This window comes from Pararge aegeria, chromosome 19 (genome assembly GCF_905163445.1).
Source record: "Pararge aegeria chromosome 19, ilParAegt1.1, whole genome shotgun sequence".
NCBI classification, from domain to species: domain Eukaryota; kingdom Metazoa; phylum Arthropoda; class Insecta; order Lepidoptera; family Nymphalidae; genus Pararge; species Pararge aegeria.
The window spans coordinates 6437915-6455405 of NC_053198.1; the positions used below are offsets into that span (position 1 = coordinate 6437915).

At 34.2% G+C, this 17491-nt stretch overlaps 3 protein-coding genes across 4 annotated transcripts; all 3 read right to left on the reverse strand.

The window, feature by feature from the left end:
- Positions 1-1674: 1674 nt before the first annotated feature.
- LOC120632369 (kelch-like protein 10) lies at positions 1675-6659 on the reverse strand. Of its 2 annotated transcripts, none has more exons than XM_039902226.1 (4): positions 5466-6659; positions 4105-5123; positions 2860-3215; positions 1675-2248 (listed from the first exon to the last, which is right to left on the reverse strand). In XM_039902226.1, exons 2-4 carry the CDS (start codon positions 5121-5123, stop codon positions 2010-2012), a joined length of 1614 nt encoding a protein of 537 aa, XP_039758160.1. In that variant the 5' UTR covers positions 5466-6659; the 3' UTR covers positions 1675-2009. The 2 variants fall into 2 exon arrangements, with proteins under 2 accessions (XP_039758160.1, XP_039758159.1); XM_039902225.1 differs by having other exon boundaries at positions 5208-6659.
- Positions 6660-7250: 591 nt separating this feature from the next.
- On the reverse strand, positions 7251-12536 carry LOC120632358 (kelch-like protein 26). Its single transcript, XM_039902213.1, has 4 exons — positions 11810-12536; positions 10707-11725; positions 9004-9359; positions 7251-8268 (listed from the first exon to the last, which is right to left on the reverse strand). The coding sequence occupies exons 1-4, from the start codon at positions 11945-11947 to the stop codon at positions 8039-8041; spliced, it is 1743 nt and encodes a 580-aa protein (XP_039758147.1). The 5' UTR covers positions 11948-12536; the 3' UTR covers positions 7251-8038.
- Positions 12537-12850: 314 nt separating this feature from the next.
- On the reverse strand, positions 12851-15690 carry LOC120632360. Its single transcript, XM_039902214.1, has 2 exons — positions 15326-15690; positions 12851-14022 (listed from the first exon to the last, which is right to left on the reverse strand). Exons 1-2 carry the CDS (start codon positions 15501-15503, stop codon positions 13397-13399), a joined length of 804 nt encoding a protein of 267 aa, XP_039758148.1. The 5' UTR covers positions 15504-15690; the 3' UTR covers positions 12851-13396.
- Positions 15691-17491: the final 1801 nt, after the last annotated feature.

Below are 17491 nucleotides of genomic sequence, written 5' to 3' on the forward strand. Positions count from 1 at the left end.
CATAACAATAAGTTATGTTAAAAATACGGAAACATTTGTTTTATTATTTATTTTTTTATATCGACTGTTTTTTTTGCGCCCTTGCCTACAGAACACGATTCGATGGGCGCAAAAAAAATTTGCGCCTTAAATATTTGCTTCCCAAAATATTCATTAGAAGTATTCATTGCTTAACAATAATTTATGATATTTAATATTTGCAATAATATATAAGTTATAAATTGTATTTTTTCAGAAGAATTAGCTGGGCTTAATGTCTATCTGCATTTTTTATTTTTATCTATGCAGGTACTATTTATTTGTGCGGAAAATTAGGCATTACTTGTGCAATTCCTATTTGTGTTGATTTATTTCTGAAATAAAAATACAGACTAACTAAATATTATTAATATTCACCAAAACTGATGGGTATATAATTTTACTTTTTGCATAAACCCTCAGCGAGGTGTTACTAGGGCTGTTCAATTTCCTACAACATAAAGGTCATATAGCATTAACATCTTAATGATAAAGGGATACTGATAAACGAAAGGTTATTTTATTTATTTTCGTGGTCCAAGATAAAGTCTTGTACGGCACTGTGCGTAAAACAAATTAGAATTTTTGTAATAAGACATGACTCTAATGTCATACATAACGTATAACCTTAGCACAAGATTTACTGGCTTGCAGTTGCAAACGAGTAGTCGTTTTCGAGTAAAGAAATGGGAGTGAATATAGGAGTAAAAAGGATTTTATTAGAATTATTTTAAAGCTCAAATTTGCCTACAATTCTTTACCCCGGATTTTCGATAGTACGTTTGTAAAACAAAAGTTATAAGTACCGGATTTGCGACTGTAAAATGCGTGACATAAAGTGTATTTTACTTTGACGATACAGAATTTAATACTGAAAACGCAAGCCAGTCTTGTACTAAGACTACAGTTTCATAAATAACCATGGCGAGAAAAGGACCTAAAAACGATAATATTTTACCTTTTTAAAACTATTAAAATTTAAGAAACCTATAGCCAGTTATTTAATATGCTACTCACTAGATCAAATAGGCACGATTATATGGGCAATGGTACGATTTATGAGCATTAAATTATATTTAAAGCAACTAAATTTTTTAAAGTATTTACTTAAACCTACAAAATTCGTTTTTTCATCTTTATACAATTAGAATTAAATACTGTTTAATTTTCTTATTTTAATTACCCTGGTTTTACCAGTTAATTCAAAATATAATTATTTTATTAGTGTAAATAATATCAACTTTTATTCCGTTGTAGCAACGAGATCTGAAGGGCCCTGTAGTATTTTTATATGAAAGTATTTCAAAATAGGTTGAGCACCTACTTTTTGAGTTTATTTACAACAAACTAATATGAGAAAAATCAAATCGTTTCTCTTTATAATATTATTTGTTGCTAACCGATACATTAACTACACAAAAATTGTACAAATTTTTACATCTTAACTAATAATTTCGTTTAGTTTTTTTTTCCCTTTAAAATTTCGGCGCCCCGGGTTTTTTGTGATAAATATATATTTTTTTATTTAGAACAATGATGAACTAGAATTTTAACTAAAATATACCAAATTTCAAATCGATAGTATAAACTTCAAACGTTTAACATGTGTTTTGACTCTGATAAACCTTAGTTTGAAAATTTTCATTTAAGGCCGCTTCCCCAAATGTATATATATTTTTTTTAATAAATTATAATCGCTAGGAGTCAGATCTATACTATAGGATAGGATAGTAACTTCATCGTGCATTGCTCGCAATATATGCTGCTTGAACCGACGAATTGTCTCGCAGAAACTGAATTCCTTTGCTGAGGTTTCCCCTCCTTTTTTCTGCATTGACTTTTATATTAATATTGTCTCATCGACGGATCCACGCTTCACTAATGGTGACGATACAATTGCAAATTTCTTAAAAATGCTCCTTGAAAAAGTCTAAAAATCCGTCGGAAATGCAAACTCGTCGCTGCCTACCTAACCTAAATCGTATAGTTTATTAACCTAATTCTGTATAATTGGCATTTCTCTCAAGGTACAGCCTGTGGTATTCAGGAAGATCTGTATAAAGGTTGGGCAGTGTGTCGACCACTGAACAAGAGTCTACCGCAGTGTCGATTGACATGTTAATCGTGTTCACGTTAATAACCCGTGCACACTCAGGATTCGATTTCCCTGTGTATTCTTGAACAATGAATTTACCATACTTCCAGGCGTTAAACACCAAGAGATTGGTACCTGGAATTAAATAATTTTTTTTTTTTTGGAAAAACAGTCCTCTTCAAAAAGTAACTCATTCAATCAAATCACATAGACTAAAAAAACACAAAGTGTAAACATTACCGAAAAAGTACAGTTAATTTACAATAGTAGAAATTTTGAAAGCATTGAGCGAAGCAGCAGGGCAGCAGATAAATAAATAAATATGCTACGACAATACACACATCGCCATCTAGCCCCAAAGTAAGCGTAGCTTGTGTTATGGTTACTAAGATGACTTATGAATATTTTTATGAATAATATATATAATACTTATAATAAACAGATACTTATTCAGTGTCTGGGAGCAGTTTCCAGCTGTGGGAATCGAACCCACAAATTTACATTTGTGGACTAAAAAACCCACTGCGCCAATCTGCCGTCAAAAAACTCTAGTACTAGTTAAATAACAATGGTACATGACTCCACTCAAGATTTCCACTGTTTTATTTGAATTCGTGCAAAGTCATCAATAACAAATTAATTTTTTTTTTTTTAATCTTTTGTGTTTCTCTTTGTTTTTTTGGTTTTTGTGTGTGCAATAAAGAATTTAATAATTTATTAATAATTGCAAGTTGTCCATATCTTACCAATATTGCATATTGCGACCGTAACTGGTGCACTCGTAAAGCCTACTATTCGATGTAGCTCTTTATCTATGTGAGGTCGAAACCTGTATAACTTTCTGTTCAGACTTTGGAGGCAGTAAATATATTTGTCATATGACCGCAGAAACTTTATTCTTCCACTGTCAGTACCAATAACCATCTCCCAAAAATCTCTATCACCGTAAGTTTCATAGCAGTAAATGCTATACCGTCCGGCTACATACACTTTGTGATTATGCGTACAAATTGCCACGGTTTCGATGCGATCAGGCAGATTTGCTATATATCTATAGCTTCTTTCTTTTAAGTCGCACACAATTGCTGTGTCCATCATCATCCTGTTAAAAAAAATGATCAGCTGTTATTTTTGTCCAAATTTATTATGGTTTTACTGGGATCAGAAGTAGACAAGGTTACTCTCCGCCCTTTCAACTCTACGCAAATAATCATGTTCATTGGTTGCTATGCCCTTCCTTCCAGCTCTAACTTAGTAACCAATCAACTTGTTTTTTATTTTTATGCCAGAAAAACTGTTCCCATGGGATTTGTATAAAACCGTAATGAGTTCAGACGAACCAAGTTTGCCCAGTTTCTTCGTCCCAACTAACATAACAAAAAACCATACTGAATGGAGGAAACGAAAAACCCAAACTTCAAGTAAATGGGAAAGGTCTAGAAGGAAAATCTTGGGTCATCAATGAACATAGATATGATGGAATTCAAGTTGTTGTCAATATAAGGTCAATATTGAGAATGTCATTAATATCATAAATGCGTAAAAGAGTTTGTTTGTGTGTCCTTCTTTAACGCAACAACTTTCAACATCTTTCTAGTAAGATGCTTATATTATTACATTGTAGGAAAAGAGCAGCTGATGATGTACCGTTGGTACAACAAGTACAAACATACAGACAGATAGACTTGACATTTCAAATATGCTCAGTAACTCAGCTCAGGGCTTACTTGAAATAAATCTATTCAGAATTTTTAGTTCATTGCTATAGGCTAAAAACTTTATCAATGTTTAGCTTTCTTGATTTAACTATATTATCACTCTATAGTGTAGGAATCATAAAACATCTAAAGTCATTTCCATATGATCACAAACATGCAAGTTCAAGTTTCAGTACTGATGTTCAGTGCAAGTTTCAGTATGACTAGTGACATTGATTATATGACATTGATCGATGTTTGGATATTATTACTTTAAATATTGTTAATACCAACCCATATTCATTAACACCTCCCACAATATACAGAAGATCTCCCACAGTAGTGACACCTGCATTTCTCCTTGATGGTAACTCTACATCGTACAATGTCCATTTCTTCTTCAAAGTGTCATATACCTTAATATCTCTGAAAAATACTCCTGTCCCTCTTCCATATTCACCACCAACAAACACAAGTTTTGTCAAACCCCAGCTAGTAGCATTCCAACCACGGAGATTTATGTCCGCCACCTCTAAATATTGTTCAAATCCCTTATCCTCGTCAAAACTGTACAAACATTGTTGCGATTCTTCAGGTTCTTCATTATTTCTTATATGGCAGGACACCAAAGGCACATACTTCAGAAGGCGGGTAATACTATCTTTAACTATACTCAAAGATTCAGACCAAACACTTTCCGAGAACTTTTCACACAACTGATCTTTAAGATCATGCACCTTAGACTCAGATATTTTGATTTTTTGACTAGTTAAAAACAAGAGTAAATCTATTATTTCTAAGACCAAACTGTCTGAAAGGCGACTGACATAGTCACTTAAGGTTTCCTTTATATCCACAAGATTGTCATAAGTGACTCTTTTCATATCTAAGCAGGCAAGAATTAGTAATGTATCATCCAGTTTATGGTTCTTGCAAAGCCACTTAAAACCAAAATGGAAAACATGAAATTCATTGTGTGAATCTAAATACGGGTGAGACAAATACCATACTAAATTGTTGAGTGTCGTAATATATTCTAGCTTCATAAATTTAAAAGAATACAGCCCACATGCTGAAGATGTTTGTTCTAGTTGTGTATAAGATGCATATCGAGCAGCTAACATAATCTCAATACAGTTATTCAAACATAACCGACTATTCAAGAATTCCTGTATCTGCTCTATGAGTTTTGATATTTGCAGAAAATTGGCTGCTGCTGCTATTTCACCAATGGTTGAGAATGAGTATTCAGTTAGAAATATCATACCATGCATGTATTGAAGTATTATACTTGTTATATCAGGATCTAGCATCTGGAATAGGCATAGGATAAAAGCTATTTAAGGAGACATAATTCAAAGAAAATTAATAAAAACATAGTTTATTAATTATCTTACATTTATATTGATTTCCTTTTTTACACTCTCAACATAATATCCACTAAACATAGCGCGAAAATAGTCGCTATGTGTACATAAAAGCTCTTTGTTCACTTTAAAAACCTTGTTACCGACTCGTAAAAATACCTCTTCCATTTTTTTGATAAATGATAAAAAGGAAAACACTGAACTCATGCAATAGTTTAACTTTTTAAGGTTTACCGATTGTAGCGGCCAGTTGATATTTTAAATTGAAGCCGACCTAATATTACTTACATTTATGTAGGAAAAATAGACAAACAACGTTATAAAAACTAATACTAACTATTTCAAACGATTTATTTGTAAACACAACCTAGAACAGTTGACAGTTTTTTTTTTGCCTTCAGAGCTTTACAAAGATTTGCTAATGACGCAGAATACAGATTAAATGATTATTATGAAATTATTTTTAAGTGATGTACTTATTGCTGTAAGTCTTTAATGCGACGCCGAAAAATCTGTGCTCGTTGTATCAATGCACCACAGCTGTGCACAGAGTACTTTGTTGAGACTTTTTATAAACATCTTAGCAGGTAAAAGCTGTTTTAAAATCCTTATGAGATCCCTAGTTCTTTGCGCTCGGTCGCCCAAGGGTACGGGCCTCGAGGCATCGTCGCCTGATTTCCCCGCAAGGGCGCTCGTGCGAGGCACTCGGCAACAGGTGAGTGAGGCTGCAGCGAGAAATAGCCCATAGGTAACGTTCGACATATCACGTAAAAGACCTACTCCGCACGCTAGGGGTAATAATGGTACAGTAACTGGTAACCCTATTGCCGACAAACCGTCAAAGGTGATGCACATTTTTAAGCCGCATCCATACTATCGCTGGGCAAACAGCGAACAATAAACACAGACGGGCGGATGGATGTTTGCTCCTGCCATTCTGTAAATAGGTACTTAGGTAAAATTAAAATTAAGCATTCTTACGCCGTATTCAAGAAAAGGAAGAGTTTCTTTCGGTGGAACATATGTATACTTGGCACCGACTTATAAATGTTGTAGAAAATATTTATTTTTCTTTTTTGTTGTTTATCAAAGTCAGTGTTTGTGAAATTTTTTTTTTAAATAAAATAGTCCTAAGTTAGTCAACCCGCAAGTAAATGCTGCCACAAACTCGTTTGCCAATTTTTTCCCGTCCGGAATATACTAACCCGTTCGCCAAGCATGGTGTTGTTAGTGTTTGTTGATTGTAATCGCTTTTTGGGCTCGTGTTTGTGACAAACGTCCGTCCCACACGTGGCTTCAAAGGCTGCTAAATGAGCTTAGTATTAAAATTAACATAAATATGTATTTGTACACAACATCAAACATATTAACAAGAAAAACTGAAACATGGAGAAAGAAGTAGATTGCAAAAGGCGGCCTTATCGCTTAAAAGCGATTTCTGCCAGGCAATCTTACGAGAACTTATGATAGTTTATGTCTATGTGTGTGTTATTTATTATATGATTCTTTTTTGTGCATTTTTTATGTTATATAAAAATGTATAATAATTATACACCACCTGTTCGTTCTCGCTAATGTAAAAAGTTAAAAATTAATAATAATAATATTTAGTTTTGCACTGTAAAAAAATATTTGTTATTTTGGATCATGTTTCGGACCAAATTACTCTGTTAAACTCCAAACGTTACATCTTACGATAATATGAAGTGTTTTTCTTAGTTAATTATATTTTATTAATATGTACAAAGTATGTAAATATATTAATATTATAACTAACAAAAACATACTTAAAATTTCAGTATGTTTTACATTAACTACTGAGTATTATACATAGAAGTAAGTATTCACAGAGTAGGTATTTTGAATTTATTGGTTAGTCTTGTTGAACTTGTAGTGTATTAAAAATAAACTTGCAGTGCAGTTTACTAGGCTGCATATAGTTATTCATTTAAGGGTAATTGTATATCTTTTTATAACAAACTTCCAGATGTAATCCTGGAGATGTCTCTCAATAATTTCAAAGTTTATTAGGTTGGGGTAAAAGTTTCTGCGCATTTTTTAAGAAAGTTCAAAACATTTTGCAATTTGGTTTATTTACATTTAACTAGAGTATGTAGGTACCATTTTGTTTCATATCTTTTTTCCATCTTGTAGTTAGGTTAAATAAACAATATAAATAAAATATGACACTACCACACTTGTACTACCACACTTGTTCTTTTTTATAATAATAGCCTGTAATAGACAGAGAGAAGCGCGAGAAAGCAGAGTAGTAAAATTTTTACATTGATTAAGTTTCCTTGACCGATTTTCCTGAACATGCTAACCATTAGACCTACAGCCAATTGGTTATTGCTAAACTACGATACCATCATCTCCTATATTTCATTGACTGCCAAAGATATAAAGACATGAAAATTGTATAAATGCTTCTAACTTGACATTATTATCAATAGCATATAACAGTGCACTGGACTAAAGGCCTCTTCCAACATGGGCAGACAGGTTGGTGATTACAGTATATGGAAGTAGTAGCACAGAGAATGCTACTGCCCGTTCCCCTAATATTCCCTTACTGGGCCTCGTTCGACACCCAAGTGAAGAGGTGGTGACAACTGAACTCAAATCTACTGTCAACACAGCATTACACAACACATTTTTATTTGTTTGTTTTATTACACTATAAGTCAGCCCTTGACTGCAATCTCACCTACTGTTAAGTTATTGTTCAGTCTAAGATTGGAATGGGCTAACCTGTTAGGGGTATGGTATTTATATGAAAGTCAAACCCCTAAACAGTTTCTACAGTAACCAGCCACGGCCGAAACCTTTCACCTAGACATAACAAACTTACAATATTATCAAAACGTTTCTGTTTGCCGCATAAGGTATTGTTTATGATACTGAGGAAGATCTGTAAACACTGGGGGCATCGTCATAATCAACGAGCAAGACCCAGCTACGGCATTGACCCTCAAATTTTCCATTTTCATAGTAAGGACTCTTGGCTTTTCATCAGATAACTCATCTTTGTACTCTTCCACTGTTAGTTCATTGCACTCTGTTTGTGCGAATACCATAAGACAGTTACCTGTAACCAAAAAGATAAATATGATATTATCTCAAAGCTATTCAGTAGTTTGTCATACAACTTTTCATGTTTGTATAGCCATGCTGGCCATGATTGTGCAGTGTGGTGCAGTGGTTGAGCTGAAAATGTGAGATAATAATTATTTTTGTTATTGATTTAATGTATGTTTTATGCATAATTAAAAAAATATATTAAGTAGCATTCTGCACTCCTCTAGGTATATAAACTATAATTGGGTAATTTCATACTCCTCCATCCGCGCAATATTCGTAAAAAGGGGCACAAAGTTTTTGCTTCGCGTTTTAATCTTATACTAATACAAGCGGACCCCCGCGATTGTTGATACTTTCACGGACAAGCTGTCACACTACTATAGCCCCAAAGTAGACATAGTTAGTGTTATGGATACAAAGATGACTTATGAATATTTTTATGAATAATATATATTAATACTTATAATATACAGATATACAGTGTCTGGGTGCAGTTTCCAGCTGTGGGAATCGAACCCACAGCCCTGGACTAAAAACACACTGCGCCAATCTGCCGTCAAAAAGCTCTAGTACTAGTTAAATAACAATGGTACATGACTCCACTCAGGATTTCCACTGTTTTATTTTAAAGTCATCAATAACAATTTTTTTATCTATTGTGTTTCTCTTTGTATTTTGTATTTGTGTGTGCAATAAAGAATTTAATAATAATAATAATAATTGCAATTTGTCCATATCTTACCTGTATTGCAAATTGCAACCGTAACTGATGCACTCGTAAAGCCTACTATTCGATGTAGCTCTTTATCTATGTGAGGTCGAAACCTGTATAACTTTCTGTTCAGACTTTGGATGCAGTAAATATATTTTTCATAAGACTGCAGAAACTTTATTCTTCCACTGTCAGTACCAACAACCATCTCCCAAAAATCTCTATCACCGTAAGTTTCATGGCAGTAAATGCTATACCGTCCGGCTACATACACTTTGTGATTATGCGTACAAATTGCCACGGTTTCGATGCGATCAGGCAGATTTGCGATATATCTATAGCTTCTTTCTTTTAAGTCGCACACAATTGCTGTGTCCATCATCATCCTGTAAAATAAAATGATTGGCTGTTATTTTTGTCCGCATTGATTATGGTTTTGCTGGGATCCGAAGTAGCCGAGGTTACTCTCCGCCCTTTCAACTCTATGCAAAAAATCCTGCCGATTGGTTGCTATTCCTTCGCGCCCTAAATTTTCCAATCAATTTGATTTTTTGCACTGAGTCAGTTGAAAGGACTGAGAGTAAAATAGGCTACTTTTTACACAGAGGGCTTATTAAGACCTACGTATACAATACAATAATGGCTTCAGAGTATTGTTGTGCTGCCGCGCTTATGCAATGCATTAATAATGTTTGCGGAAAATCACGTTTATGACTTCTACGCAATCATGAGAAAAAGATCTGCATCAATGATGAACAGAATGTGCGGAAGCTCCAACAATATTTTGAAAATATTAAGCAATAAATGGGAAAATCCCTTTATGAAGCACTGGGTTGGTACACACTCACACACCAAGTGCTCAAGAGGGTACTAACCTTAGGATATTCCTAATTATTTATTATTTATAGGTTTGGCCAATTTTAATATAAAATATAGTAAATAAGATAATTGTTATTGTAGCTAGCTATTGTTGTAGCTATGGAGTTTTAGCTGAATTAAACGTTGTTATTACTATTCCAGAAAAAATAGATGGTTCCCATGGGATTTGTAAAAAACCGTTATAACCGTAACCGTATAAAACCGACAAACCAACCAAGTTTGCCCAGTTTCTACTTCCCAACTAAGATAACTAAAAACCATACTGAATGGGCATGAGGAAACCCCAACCCCAAGTAAATTTGCTTTGTACACTTCATGTATCTTATGTTCACAACCACAATTTATGGTACATAAATAATAAATAAATAAATAAATGGGAAAGGTCTGGAAGGAAAATCTTGGGTCATAGATATGATGGAATTCAAGTTGTTGTCAATAAAAGGAAAAGTTTGAGAAAGATAAAATATCATTAAAAATGCTTAGTGGGCATCATTATAAATTTATTCAGAATGTTTTCAGAGTCATTCATTCAGAGTTCATTGCTATAGGCTAAAACTTTATCAATGCTTAGCTTTCTTGATTTAAGGTGTTGAGTGACACGAGTTTGAAAGAACAATAATAAATTATCATTGTATAGTTTGTAAAATGCTTGTGCTCTTTTTTGTAAAATTTCATTAAGGCTTTTCCCTGAAACTAATACTTCAAGTCCTACTTACACTTGCAGTAAAGACTCATAAAACGTCTAAGAGGTGCAAGTTCAAGTTTCAGTACTGATGTTCAGTGCAAGTTTCAGTATGACTACTGACATTGATTGATGTTTAGATATTATTTCTTTGAATATTTTTAATACTAACCCATATTCATTAACACCTCCCACAATATACAGAAGATCTCCCGCAGTAGTGACACCTGCATTTCTCCGTGATGGTAACTCTACATTGTACAATGTCCATTTCTTCTTCAAAGTGTCATATACCTTAATATCTCTGAAAAATACTCCTGTCCCTCTTCCATATTCACCGCCAACAAACACAAGTTTTGTCAAACCCCAGGTAGTAGCATTCCAACCATGGAGATTTTTGTCCGCCACCTCTAAATATTGTTCAAATCCTTTATCCTCATCAAAAGTGTACAAACATTGTTGCGATTCTTCTGGTTCTTCATTATTTCTTATATGGCAGGACACCAAAGGCACATACTTCAGAAGGCGGGTAATACTATCTTTAATTATACTCAAAGATTCAGACCAAACACTTTCCGAGAACTTTTCACACAACTGATTTTTAAGATCATGCACCTTAGACTCCGATATTTCGTTTTTTTGTCTAGTTAAAAACAAGAGTAATTCTATGATTTCTAAGACTAAACTGTCTGAAAGGCGACTGACATAGTCACTTAATGTTTTCTTTATATCTACAAGATTGTCATAAGTAATTCTTTTCATGTCTAAACAAGCAAGAATTAGTAATGTATCATCCAGTTTATGGTTCTCGCAAAGCCACTTAAAACCAAAATGGAAAACATGAAATTCATTCTGTGAATCTAAATAGGGGTGAGACAAATACCATACTAAATTTTTGAGTGTCGTAATGTATTCTAGCTTCATAAAATTGAAAGAATACAGCCCACATGCTGAAGAAGTTTGTTCTAGTTGTTTATAAGATGCATATCGAGCGGCTAACATAATCTCAATACAGTTATTCAAACATAACCGACTATTCAAGAATTCCTGTATCTGCTCTATGAGTTGTGTTATTTGCAGAAAATTGGCTGCTACTGCTATTTCACCAATGGTTGAGAATGGGTATTCAGTTAGAAATATCATACCATGCATGTATTGAAGTATTATACTTGCTATATTAGGATCTAGCATCTGGAATAGGCAGAGGATAAAAGATATTTAATGAGACATTATTCAACGAAAATTAATAAAAACATTTGTTATTAATTATCTTACATTTATATTGATTTCCTTTTTTACACTCTCAACATAATATCCACTAAACATAGCGCGGAAATAATCGCTATGTGTACATAAAAGCTCTTTGTTCACTTTAAAAACCTTGTTACCGATTCGTAAAGATACCTCTTCCATTTTACCTCTTACATTTAATAAATGATAAAAAGGGAAACACTGAACTCAAGGTATAGTTTTACTTTTCATGGTTTACCGATTGTAACATCCAATTGATACTTTTAATTGAAGCCGACCTCATTTTAGTTACATTTATGTAGGAAAAATAGACAAACTACGTAGTATAAACTAATACGGACTATTTTATTTATTTTAAACTATTTATTTGTAAACACAACCTAGAATACAGTTGTCAGTTTTTTTTTGCCTTCAGAGCTTTACAAAGATTGGCTATTGACACAGAATACAGATTAAATGGTTATTATGAAATAATGATTGTGACTTTGACTTTGCCTTTGATTTTTTTTAGTGATGTATTTATTGCTGTGACTCTTTAATGCGACGCCGAAAAATCTGTTGTATCGTTGCACCACAGCTGTGCACTGAGTACTTTGTTGAGACTTTTTATAAACATCTTAGCAGGTAAAAGCTGTTTAAATCCTTATGAGATCCCCAGTACTTTGCGCTCGGCCGCTCGAGGGTACGGGCCTCGAGGCGTCGCCTCATTTCCTCGCACAGGCGCTCGTGCGAGGCACTCGATGACAGGTGAGTGAGGCTGCTGCGGCGAGAAATAGCCAATAGGTAACGTCGACATCTCACGTAAAAGACATACTCATCCTCATATGCGAAGCGTTGACGTGGGTATTACTGTCAGTTTACGCACACCGAGTTTTTCTCCAAGTTAAAATGTCAATTTTTTATTCTTTATTGCTTTTATATAAATAGACAAATGTTGAGAAAAAACACTATTTTTAAATCTCTATTATTTTTGGTCTTTGAGCACCTCTGAAAGGTGACAAAAGCGTTTGCGAAGTCTCCAAACGGATGCGGACAGATTAACTAGTGTACTGTCTACTACTGTCTACGGGCTTGAACACAAAACTGCGATACGACGCGATGCGAATTCGCAACGCAGAAAGTTGCGACACGAATTGCTGCGATGCGATTTCGTGCGGCAAGGCGTCTCCCAGGGTGAACATTCCTTCGACGACCGTCAACCGTACTAAACGTATTTTAAATTGAATACTAGGTCGTGACATGGATCGTAAAAAGAAGTGTGCACTTTTGTTATTGCTAAGGAGATACAGGAAAAAGAAACAAAGAAGATTTTGGGTTCATCCATTTATTACTGTTATGAATCCCGATGGGAACTATTTCCATCTAAAATATGAAGCTTTGAAAACCGACGAAAAAAAATTTTTTGAGTATTTTAGAATGAGCATATCTTCATTCGAACAGCTTTTAAGTTTATTATCACCATATCTTCAGAAACGATCGTACAAGGGGAGAATTCCTGTTATGCCTCTGGAAATGATTGGCCTCACTATCCGGTAAGTAAAGTAAAACATTAATTGTTTACATAAGTTTTTATTGAGAAAAGAGTTTTCCAAATATTACAATCGATTAAATTTACGTAAAATCAAAGTCTTCTTCAGTTGAAAGTGTGCTTAATATGCTTGAGGTAGAAAAATCATTACTAGGTGAATCAATTTGATCTGGTATGTAACTCGCAGATGACTGTGGACGTACAAGTGGCGTTTGTTGAGATGTAGCGAAATGTTGAGTTTGATAGCCACCCTGGTAGTTGCTATTCGGATAGTAGTAGCCGTGAGGTTGATGCAATTCTGTTAAAATTTGAAGAACTCTGCTCTGAAAGATTAGTGTTTTATTGTCATCTAACCTTTCAAGAGATGGTAGAATACCTTTAAAAAAAGATATGTGTCTATTCTCCGTTTCCTTTAAAATCTTTACAATATCATCTTCAAAATTATTATTAACCATCTTTCTTTTTGGTGGTTGCTTTTGGTAACGTGTTTTAGATGAACCTTCTTGATTATCTGGCTCATTTTCTAAATCTTTTATACTGGTAGTGGTCTCATTTTGTAAATTTTTCTTAAGAAATTGTAATTGTTTGTACAGATGGTATTCTTTTATATTTTTTGATCCAGACCCTGACCTACTTGCATCTTTGAGTTTCTTTTCATATTTATTAAAGGTATCCTTAATCCCCCTCCATCTTTGTATTACTGAATTACCTGCAAAAAAAATAGACAATATTTAATTTATGTATGTTTATATCGTTTTAGGTTAGTGTTCTTTACTTTTCAAGTTTATTATATAAATTAATCCTTTTTTTTTCTATTTATGTTACAGATTCCTAGCGACCGGAAATGAAATCAGAAATATACATTTAGATTATTATCGAGGAATAAGTACAGTTGCTAAAATAATACGATTAGTTTGTAGTGCAATATGGAAATTTTGTTTAAATGAAAACATACCAAAAATAACGCAACAGCTGTTTGAAGAAATTGCTGCGAACTTTGACAAGAAAGCCAACTTCCCTAACTGTATTGGAGCCGTTGATGGGAAACATATTCGTATTCGTAGTCCCTCAAACAGTGGATCACTTTTTTTTAATTACAAGGGCTACAATTCAATAGTTTTGTTAGCTATTGTTGACTCGAAATACAGATTCATCTATGTGGACATAGGAGCGTATGGAAAGGAAAGCGACTCCACTATTTTCCACAACACGAAATTGTACGACTTACTGATGAGAGGTGATTTGCCTACACCAACATCGAGGCCGTTACCGGGTTTTCAAGAACCGGTTCCATTTGTTTTTGTCGGAGACGAAGCTTTTTCTATTTCGAATAATGTCATGCGCCCTTATTCTGGCAAGCATTTGTCCGTTAAACAAAGAGTATTCAACTACCGTTTGAGTAGGGCAAGAAGATATGTCGAGTGTACTTTCGGCATACTGGCCAATAAGTGGCGAATATTTCACCGGCCCATTAACGTCTCATATAATTTTGCAATAGACATTGTCAAGGCTTGTTGCATACTACATAACTTTGTAATTAACCGTGATGGATTAGACACCCCTGTTGAAATGATCATAGATTCTGAACTACAACCACTTCAACAACAACTTACCACTTCGAATGTAGGTAGTCAGGTAGTAAGTGCAAATATAATAAGAAACGAATATTCGGATTACTTTACTAGTGAAGTTGGAGCATTAAGCTGGCAACTACAAAAAATTTAAGAATATACAATGCGGCTTACATTGCTGCTCGCTTTCTTGATATTAAGTCAATACAACAGGTACAAAAGGATCACATCGCAAAACTAAAAATCGGCCCAGTGCGAGTCGAACTCGCGCACGAAGGGTTCCGTACTATTATCTATAATAGAAAACACGTTTATTGTATGGGGACCCCCCTTAATATATATATTTTTTTAATTTTTAGTATTTGTTGTTATAGCGGCAACGGAAATACATCATTTGTGAAAATTTCAGCTTTCTAGCTATCACGGTTTTTGTCTACTTACCAAGTTTAGTTTTTTCATTGTTTTCTTTTTCCTCGAAATTTGGAAATAAACTTTTACATACGTCCTTCCAAGCATCTTGTTTGATGAATTTGTTTTTATAATCTTCATTACTAGTGTCCCAAAGAACAGGGCGCTCCTCAATCAGTGATATTAAAAAATCAACGTCGTACTCTGTCATTTTTTTACATTAAAGTACACGTCTTGCCCACGCGCAGTCTCAGAGCGAACTAAACATAATATGGTCAACAAGTGTGACGTAACATCGCAGAAATACGCGATGCGAATCAGTTCGTATGTTCTTGCGGTGGGTCGTGCGAGGTCGCAGGTTTTTGCGATGCGACGTCGCACCGCAGTTTTGTGTACAAGCCCTACTTCTCTCGGTCGAACATATTATGTATACTTGGCACCGACTTAGAAATGTTGTAGAAAATATTTATTTTATCTTTTTTTTTATTTATTTTTATTTATCGTAAGTTAGTCAATCATGGCCATGGTTTCCCGTTTGTGATAAACGTCCGCACACGTGGCATTAAAGGTTGCTAAATGAGCTCAGTATTAAAATCAACAGAATTAAAATTAATATAACTCTGTATTTGTTAACAAGAAAAACAGGAACATGGTTAAAGACGTAGATTGCAAAAGGACCCCTTATCGCTTAATATCGATCTCTGCCAGACAACCTTACGAGAACTTTTAATAATTTATATGTAATATAATGTACGACGGGCGCTTCGCTTCACATAATTAAAAACGTGGCAAAAGCATATTATCTTGCTCATCGATGATGACTTGCCTGGTTTATTTTAGGTTCTTAAGTATTTATGGGTTAATTTTTTCTATTAAAACTGTTCTTTTTTGTGCCATTTTTATTTTATATTATATAAAAATGTAGGTTTATAATAATTTTACACCACCTGTTCGTTCTTGCTAATGTTGTCCTAATCCTAATGTTGCATGGCAGAGATCACTTATAAGCAATAAGACCGCCTTTTGTGTTCTACTCTTCTTTGCATTTCTATTCATCTTTTATTTCCCTAACTTCAGAGTGGTGTACTAATAAAATTTAAAAATAAACAATAATATGTTGTTTTGCACTGCAAAAAAAGATTTGTTGTTTTGGATCATGTTTCGGACCAAATGACTCAGTTAAACTACAAACGTTTAATCTTACGATAATATTAAGTGTTTTTCTTAGTTATTTATATTTTATTAATGTGTACCAAGTATGTAAATATTTAAAATATAACTAAGAAAAAAATATTTAAAATTTTAGTATGTATGTATTTCCATTAACTACTGAGTATTTTACGTAAAAGTAAGTATTCACAGAGTAGGTATTTTGAATTTATTGGTTAGTCTTGTTGAACACAGTAGTATGACACGAGTGTGAAAGGGACGCTACCGCAAGCCACTCGCCACTTCATTTTTCGAAAGACCAACATGAAAATAAGCGTCGACGAAGAGTAACGAGGGGGCCTTCTTCGCACTCGCCACCGCAGGCCTACACTCGCAGACCGTGAAATGGTTATCGGCGTGTAACTGACATACCATTTTGCCTACCACTGGAGACAACTGTGTTCGGATCTGCCGTCACCACATGGCATCTGTATTGCTTAACAGCGTCAAAATAAACATCAAGTTCATGTCCGTTACCTTGTCTTATGCCATCTAGCTAAACATGTATTTTTAACAAATAAACCTACAAAAAAAATGGGTCCAAATAACTTAGAGAGGAACAAAGAACAGAGAACACAGGGACAGTAGAGTAGACATACAACTAATACTAAAAAAAACGAATATAGCATTCGTTTTTACGTACGTACGGTACGTAGATTCCCTAAAACAATGTGATGCTCAAGTGGAAATGGGCAGACCATGTAACCCGGTGTTCTGAATTCCGATAAGAGATGGTTATAGTTGTTAACGAAATCATCTGCAGTCTATTAAGATCAGACTGCCGGGCTCCGGCCTCGCCTCTCATAGAAGAGACGGTTTTAGAGCAGACGGTACTAGAGCTGTACACTTAGTAGTATTAGTAGTATGGTAGACCTTAGGTACGTTAACATAGTAGTGTAACGTAGTATACACTAAGGAAAACTAAAAGAAATAACGATATAATGATAGATAGCTATTTATTTATTGTATTGTCTGTAAAGCGGTATTTAT